The following is an 8,824-nucleotide window of genomic DNA, read 5'->3' on the forward strand; positions in this document are numbered from 1 at the left end:
GCCCCTACATGCCTGCTCTCTTGATGGGCATGTCAGGACGTCAACCACTTTGATTGATATGGGCGCAAGAGAAAAAAAAAATGCACATGTGAACAAGAGGAGGAAATTCTGGGAAATTTGGTTGCCTCATAAGTGCACGTCACTTCCTCCTGTGACAATGTGTGGTTTCTGTCTAAAAAAGTTTTAAAGGAGTGTGATTATGACAAGTCCGCACAATTTGCTTGTGATACCAAGAGGAGAATGAATGGTCATGTAAAGAATATGCATTTTCAGCAGTTCATGGAATCAGTAGCAAGTAAGTTTTACTCTTTTGTCTTCTTTTTTTAATTAAAATGGAAAGCACTTTTGCACCTTTTCTTGACATTGTGCAGGGGGATGTGGTTATTTTTAATGACTTGCAGCTATTGTGAAACTAAGTGCAGTTTGCCGTTTTCTGCATCAGTCACGGAAATAATGTTTGTTGGTTTCTCAGCATTCTGTTTCATAAAATAACTGAAACAACAGTGTGTTAGTCTTTACTTGCTGTGTATTTGCTGTAAAAAAAAGAAAAAAGAAAAAGAAAAAGAAGCCTTTTTACAAATCATGTTAAAAAAAAAAAAAAAATGACCACTTGTGGTTTTTATACAAAGTTCCCCTCAAACCCACTGATGTGATGAAGGATAACCATGACTGACCAGTTCCTTTCTCCTCAGCGTTACTCTCTCTCCTGCTGCTTATGACTGTTGATTCAACAAAAAATGTGGCAGCAAGCAAGAATCAGCACTGTGGGGATGACCTGCAGCAGACTTTGAAGCTCACCAGACTTGTACACAAGGAATCTGGTGACCTAATCAAGACATATGTGAGTAGCTGCTCTGTTTGACTATCCTCATGGTATACTGACTTGTATACTTAAAAGCTATATCACCTAATTGTTTTCTCATTGTGCTATATTTTCATTTTTGCAGAAAGCCACTCAAGGGGAAATGTCAGAGCTCTTCTGCAAGGTGTCAGTGAACAACATTCCTGATCCCAACATCTCCGGGCTGGAGCCCCCAGAGAAGATAGCAAGCATCTACACACATCTCCAAGCCTTCTTCCCACATTTTAAACGTGTGTACGAGCAGCAAATAGACTTACAGTCACCTCAGAGCCCTCTGCTCAAAGATCTCACCAGACTCAGCATTCGCAGTAAGAGCCTGGCTGGTCTCATAAACAAATTTTATCAGAGACTCTTCCCAAACCTGCCCGTACCAGAGCCAGCGGGGGGGCCAACAACACTACCTCCGGCTCAGAATGTCTTCCAGCAGAAGGTGTATGGATGTGTGGTCCTGAAGACCTACAAGGAGTTCATGTCAAATGTTTCCAAAGAACTAAGGAATCTAAAAAGCAAAGTGTGCAGAAAGAGGATATGAATGAATGCAATCTGACGATGACCAGAAGCTGGCCACACACAGACAGTTTCCTGAGAGACTTAAAAAACAAAAGTGAGTATGAAGGTGACTGGTACATCAATGCAAGCCTATTTATAGTATTTAATATTTATTTTCATTGGTTTCTGGTACGATTCATGCTGTTAAAGAACTTTTCTGTCCATGTAATATATATTTAATTTGTGAAATGTCCTGTGTTGCCGATGCTTATTTGCCATAGACACAACTATTAAAAAAAGCCTGCATCTGAACCATGTTGTCAGCTTTGTGTTTTGCATCATTGTCAGAGACCATCTGAAAAAAGTACATGGATTTTAATGCATCACTGGTGCCTGCTCATTGGCTAAAATCGGCTTTGATACAGACATGTTTCTACATTAATAACACTTCTTTCTTTGTGACAAGTTTAGATGACATTAAAACAACAACAACAAAAAAACACTATAACTTGTGATCCGCACAGAATCAGTCCATCCAAAGGGGTTAAAAGAAAATCAGGAAGCTGCTGAGACGCTGACTGTGTGATATCAACTCTGAATGACGCATGTGTTCAACAGGCTGCATCAGATAGGAAAGATTTCATGCAACTGGCGGGCTGTCTGGCCAGTCACAAGGTGTGGGTGTGTGTGGTCAGATAACAAATATTCAGTAATAGTGTATGGTTTGCATACTTGCATGCCTTAAATAGAAGCAGCTACAAAGGAAACTGCTTATATATGCAGCCTTTTTAACCAGATAATGAACAGGTTCTGCAGAGACATATGTGACCTCTATACACACTGACAATAAGGATATTTACTGGAGTGAAGTAATTCTAAGTTAAACTTTCCTCAGGTCACAAGCTGTTGGGAAACTGGAAGTAGAAGGGGGATTCACTCTGGGTCATGAATCAAGTTCCCTCTTATAACTCTGTCTTATTTAAGGCACAAACAAAGAGGGTACCTCAGGGCAACAGTCGTTCTTCAGTCTACATTGTAGTCAAATTGTCACCAAAATATCTCTTGAATCCCCCTGATTAACTCACTATTTTGCCTACTGGATGGAAATCAGTAGTCTGTGTTATTTTAGTGTCACACAGGACATGCTCACCAGAATGAGACACGGTTGGAGATCGAATGCAGGGACTGTTTTGCAACTGCAGCAACCACTAACTACCTACCTGTAATCAATTTATAGCTATAACATCAATAATTTCAAATGAAGCAGTGAAAGGCTATTACTCTTAAATTAGACATCATCAAATAGTAGTGACAAATATAAATATAAACCACAACTGCAGCTTTGTAAAGTTAAAAAGTTGCAGTTGTGGCATGTGCTTTTGTGACAGATCAGATATCTGATGGATCTGCTGTAGGTGAAGATACATTAAAGTTGCAGGTGCACATTAAAGAAGCAGGTGCAAGGTCATGATCATTTTATATGCTTTTACATATTTTGACCTGTAGATGGCAGTATGCACCAAGGGCCGAATTCATAAATTCATGGTTATGAAGCACCACTGCAAAAAATAAACATTTATAAGGCTAATACTCATTCATGTTAACAAACCAGTTTGTTTCAGGATTTACTTTTCTTTTCATATTTTAAGCATTTTGACTGTTATAAGAACTAGAGAAACATGGGGAGAAAAAAAAAAGGATATTTGCTAGCCACAATCAAAGTATCCCTATTTTGAGTATTACATGTGGTTCATACTGTAACCACTCGGCAGGAAACTTCAGACTTCCTACTTATCTTCACACTTTCTCAAGTTGTCAACATTTTTGCTTTCTAGTATTGCTAACATAAGATTCCATCTATTGATTTTAACTTCTGATTTAAAAAAAAAAAAAGAGTGAACCCGTAAAATGATGTGTAAGAACAAGGAGGGTCTGTGGTCAAACATAAAACATCGCTGTCTCACACTAAGATGATGCACTGTCAGCTCATAAACATCATACCAAACACAGCTTCTCTGTTCTCTGACTCACCTTGTATTGTGATGTCTTTTCATCATTAAAGAGAAGTTGAATATATATGTATATATTGCAAGGAACTTCTATACCACAGACACAGCAGCTAATGAAGATTTCCATGAGTCATCCTTTTTCAGGGTATGTTGACTTTTCTGAGAAATCCTGTGATCTCCTTTTGCTTCCAACATTAAATGTAACCAAACTGTTTCCCACGCCAGCTAACCATAAAAGGTAGTAATCATCTTTGCATAATGAAGCAGAACTGAGATTAGAAAAGGGGGTGGGTGGGGGTTGACTGAAACAACATTTCTATCATGACTTGTATGACACCCGTTCTCCTTAGACGTTCAGTACTCTGATTCTGCCTTGAGGCATTTATTCATGCAGAACAGCACTCCCATTTCCTTTTATCAAGCATCTAAATCATGAACTGAAGTAATGACAGTTTTATGGGGTCGTTTATTGTTCAAATACAATGTACAGAGCATGCATCAGGAAGAGATGTGTTTGTGACATAAATAAAAGGCTGTTTAACTTAATTGTCTTAATAGAGACACATCCAGATACATTTAAAGACACACCTTTATATCCCTGATTATTGAGACTCATTGATTTATGGCAATAACATTTTTAAATGTTCACCAAGCATCCATACTTCCATGCATAGAGTCATAATGTTGGTTAGTCAGCGCTGGATATTTGATTAATATTGCTTCATCCAACTATTAGAAGTGCAGAGTAAATATATCAAGTATTGCTAACAGTCTAATAAATTACTTCCATCCAAACCATACATATTGTCTTTGGATTTGCATAGTTATTCAAACATAGATAAGGCATATATTCAGTGCAAGCAATAAACCTTAAAAAACAGAGAAACACTACATTGAAAACGCAATTTTGCACTGCATATTTTAGCATACCAACCTCACTCACACAAGGTTGTGGTGTTCGTGTTCAAAAGCGAATGGTCATTCTTGATTCAATATCAAACCCATTCAGCAACTGCAAAACACAGTTTTACATTCAAACCTTCATCGGTTTGTACCAGCTTCAAACTGATCAAGAAAGTAGTTAACAGAAACACGCATCAGACACTTTATTAAGGTACACCTGGTCAGCTGCTAATAATAGTAATATCTGTTCAACTGGTAATATCTATGGTAGCAACTCGGTGCATTTAGACATGGTCAATATGACCTGCTGAAGTTCAAATCCAAACATCAGAATTTGGAAGAAAGGTGATTTAAGTATTTCAGAAACTGCTGATCTACTGGGATTTTCCCCACACAGGCATCTTTGAGGATTTACAGTGAATCATCCAAAAAAGAGAAAATATCCAGTGAGTGTCAGCTATCTGGGTGAAAGGGCCTTGTTGATGTCAGAGGAGAATGGCCAGAATGCTTTGAGCTAATATGACAGTAACAGTATTTCAAATAACCACTGGTTACAGCCAAGGTAAGAGGTAAGAGCACCCCTGAATGCACAACGGGTTAAACCTTGAAGCACATGTGCTACAGTTGCAGAAGACCACACCAGGTGCCTGTCAGCTAAAATGGGAAACTCAGGCTACAGCTCTCATGGGCTCACCAAAGTGGACTAAAGAAGACTGGAAAAATGTTGCCTGGTTTGATGAGTCTCAATTCTGGCTGTCACATTTGGATGGTAGGGTATCAACAGGTCACACTTCTGGTGATCTAATGTGAGGTTTTCTTGGCACACTTTGGGCCCTTTCTACCAACTGAGCATCATTTAAACACCACAGCCTGCCTAAGCATTGCTGCTGACTATGTCCATCCCTTTATGTCCACAGTGTACCCATCTTCTGATGGCTTCCTCCAGCAGGATAACACACCGTGTCACAGAGCTGACATCATCTCAAATTGGTATCTTGAACATGGCCTTGAGTTCACTGCACACAAATGGCCTCCATCTCCGAGGAATGTTTCCAGCACCTTGCTGAAGCTATGCTACAGTACGAAGAATTAAGGAAGTTCAAACCAACCAGATACCAGCAAGGTGTACCTAACAAAGTGACTGATGAGTGTATATTATATTGTATTATATTATAAGTGTGCATTATGTGTACCAACCTTGAGAAAGTGCTCAAATGTGATCCCCTCATAGAATTCATCAGGCTCCTGTGTGTCAGAAAGTGAAGTTGTTCACTTTATCCAGACAACTTAATGTTATCTTGAGGTGCTACAGCTGACATACCATGTGACCCACTGAAATACTGGCCACCTCCAACATGGCTGCGTCAGCAATGGATTTGGCTGTTTCCTTCTCCAGTGTCCCACTCCGAGATAACAGCTCCTCCACCACCTGAACAGATGTGAACAGCAGCAATAACTAATACCCAACTCCTAGACTTACATGTGAAACAAAGTGATAATTTACTTTTACAACTTGGTATATTTAGATGGCTTCAAATCTCAGCTGAGAATGATCAGATAATAGTGATAACTTTATAAATAATAAACCTAATATGACTGTGCATGTACCATTGTGATCATTTCCCCAGACTACGAATAAATGCTGTTTGTACTTCATTCAAAAACTTCTTTTTTGTTTTTTCTTGTTTGATCTTACATGTCTGTATTCCTCGAGCGTTATCGTCCCATTGTTGTCTGTATCATGCATGTTGAATAAAACTGCAGAAAAACAAACACAGGTTTGACTTTATGTCATGGTCAGATAAAAATCAAGCACGTGATCATGCGATTTCTTCTAAGACGCACATCTCAGTTTCTCCTTCCTGATCTTTTCACGCTGCTCTTCTGTCATGTGCAGTGACGGCGGCCTGAAATGTGACATGACCACCACAAACTCTTCAAAGCCAATCTCCCGAACCTTCCCCTGGCCATCCTGATGAAAGTTTCTGAAGAAAAAAGCAAATCAGATGTTTTTAAGAACAAGAACTGATGACTTGTACCTGTAACTTCTTCTATCATTTTATTTAATTTCTTACATTTAAGAACTGTTTCTGATTTAGAAAAGAAACAGGAGTGAAATGATTAAAAGCAATGATCCCTTACTGCACCTCCTGTCAAAGAAAGCCTCTATGATCTGTGCACGGATGGGATTGAATGTTAGGTCGTGGATTTCATTGAAGTGATCTCTCCTGAGGGCATAAAACAGATTTTCATGAATAAATGAAAGAACAAACAGAAACACGCCCAACTTTAAAAGAATAAATGTCAGCTTACCGTAGAGTTTCTTCATTGTGGCTCAGCTGTTTAAACCTTTTACGAAGAACGCCGATCTGTTCAAATGAAACTGAAAATAGAGAAGCAGAAAGTTTAGAACAAATTACCTTTGAAAACTGCAGGCTAAGATTAGCTGCCTGATCTTTATTTATTACTGGAAGCTTTAAAGGCAGCTAATTTGGATATTCACATTTTATGTAAAGCACTTTGCCCTCTCTTGTCTCTCAGACTGTTTAGTAGAATCTACAGGTGAAACCATAAGGTCATATGGAAATGTATAACATGTGGGTTCAGCTTTCGGATGTTTGTTTTAAATGGTTGTTGACAACGCTTTCAATAGAGTCTGATCTATTATTAACTACACCTCTCGCTGCAAACTGGGTAAAGTTTCACTTCCATTCACTTGCACTTTAAATTATTCATCGCTAATGCACCACAAAGACTAGTTTATCTTATATACAGTGATGGCTAACACGTAATTGAATACTAAACCAAATGTTGATCATTATGTTGACATGGCCGTATTTCCTCTTTAAGACTGCTTTAAGCAAGGATTCATTAAAATTATCTTTCCGTCGCAGTGAGTTCCTGTTTTTTTCGCAGGCTGATGCTGCATGTCTGAAATGAAAGCTTTTTAAAGTGATGCAAACAACAGCCCGATGATGATGACTACTCACAGCCCGTCTTTGCCGTCAGATCACAATATTCTGCCTGTCCAGGTAAGGACTGTAATGCACCCATGGCTCCAAAGAGATCTTTCCTGGCCAGCCCGATTTTAAAGGGAGCGCAGAGGGGTCTCAAATGAACTCAAACAGATTTCATGCTTCCAGATAATCCACATCCACCTGTTTGTTTCTACGGCAGATCCTTTTCATCTCAGTGCTCTTGTCCCCTGCGTGCTCACCGAGCAGGTTTCATCCTCCGCAAACAGCGAACGCCACTTCCGCAACGACCGTCCCGATGACGACACTCACTTAGCAGCTACAGGGTGCAGCTTAAATGACCGATTTTATATTCAGACGCCGCGACCTGTTTGTTTGCAAGGAAGTGCAGAGTAAGAAGATGCACAAGTAGTCTTCACATGGGGTAAAGACGGCTGAAGTGGCCTGCGTCATTTTTTAATCTATTCAGATAGGCTTACCTCACTATGGAATACAGTATACCTGCCATTTAAGGCTGCCAGTTCCACAGGTGGACCTACATGTATGAACCCACCTGTTGTTAACAGTGCAACCCTCAGAATCTGGATACTCACGTAGTCTAATTTTTAAATAGTTCTAAAATTTAGTGTAAAATATTGTGTTAGGGAATATTTCCATGTAGGTTATCAGTCACCCAGGTCATAGTGGTCCCTGGAGCTTGAAAAAAGGCGACTGGACTTCTTCTAATACCTGGGAATCTCCACCGTTTGGTTTAGTACTGAAGAAGTCTTTTGGATGAGAGGTGAGACATTTTCAACAAACTTAAAGAAGTCCAGTTGCCTTTGTTCAAGCCCCAGAGAATAGTGTTAGAGATACTCTAGAAAGAAATATATTTTATGTTTATTAGAAAATTGTTTAAAATAGCTCACTTGAACAGGGAGTAAATAGTTTTCTCTGCTGTAGACTGCTGACCTGTCCAGGGTGTATCCCACCTTTCCTCTTGTGACAGCTGGGATTAGCTGCAGCCCCAGTTCCCGACTTGGGGAAGTAGTTAAGAAAATTTAAAATCAGGTGATTTTTCTACAGGAATTCCCCTCTTAACTATTCAAAGGGATGGTGGGAGGAATGTCAGAGTCAAGGCAGGAGTATGGCTGGATTGCTCAGCTTCTAAAATAGCAACTTCTCTGAACACATAATGTCTGTCACAGTTCACAAAAAGGAACCAAGGGCTTGAAATGCCAAACACAGTTTCACAAGGCTTTAATGAGCAACTCATGATCTCACAACAGAAATAAACAAAGAATCTTCTTCTAAGCTAAATGTTCAGCACGGGGCAAAATTTCAGTCACTAAAGCAGGTACGACTTCAGGGATTTCTTCAGAAGCAGAATATTCAGCTCAGGTAAGCGGCCTGTTACTTAATAAGGCACGCCTTCTAAAATCATCTCAAAGGCAGAATGCTCACTCAGGTAAACGACTCGTTACTTAATCTGAAGAATCTTTCCTTCCTTGCACAGGTTTCCATCCTCCTTATTCATGACTTCCTGACTCCTTATATATTCAAGTTTAGTTTTACAAATTGATATTCACAACATTAAAAACTGTATC

At 39.4% G+C, this 8,824-nt stretch overlaps 2 protein-coding genes across 2 annotated transcripts; one reads left to right on the forward strand and one right to left on the reverse strand.

The window, feature by feature from the left end:
* The first annotated feature begins 229 nt into the window (after window positions 1-229).
* Window positions 230-1,628, forward strand: m17 (IL-6 subfamily cytokine M17). Its single transcript, XM_030743126.1, has 3 exons — window positions 230-295; window positions 693-841; window positions 948-1,628. Exons 1-3 carry the CDS (start codon window positions 241-243, stop codon window positions 1,392-1,394), a joined length of 651 nt encoding a protein of 216 aa, XP_030598986.1. The 5' UTR covers window positions 230-240; the 3' UTR covers window positions 1,395-1,628.
* Window positions 1,629-3,830: 2,202 nt separating this feature from the next.
* On the reverse strand, window positions 3,831-7,602 carry tescb (tescalcin b). The gene is made up of 8 exons (XM_030742918.1): window positions 7,254-7,602; window positions 6,577-6,646; window positions 6,411-6,491; window positions 6,109-6,248; window positions 5,960-6,021; window positions 5,585-5,692; window positions 5,461-5,508; window positions 3,831-4,372 (listed from the first exon to the last, which is right to left on the reverse strand). Exons 1-8 carry the CDS (start codon window positions 7,315-7,317, stop codon window positions 4,325-4,327), a joined length of 621 nt encoding a protein of 206 aa, XP_030598778.1. The 5' UTR covers window positions 7,318-7,602; the 3' UTR covers window positions 3,831-4,324.
* Between the last annotated feature and the right edge of the window lie 1,222 nt (window positions 7,603-8,824).

Source organism: Archocentrus centrarchus, chromosome 12 (genome assembly GCF_007364275.1).
Source record: "Archocentrus centrarchus isolate MPI-CPG fArcCen1 chromosome 12, fArcCen1, whole genome shotgun sequence".
NCBI lineage: Eukaryota > Metazoa > Chordata > Actinopteri > Cichliformes > Cichlidae > Archocentrus > Archocentrus centrarchus.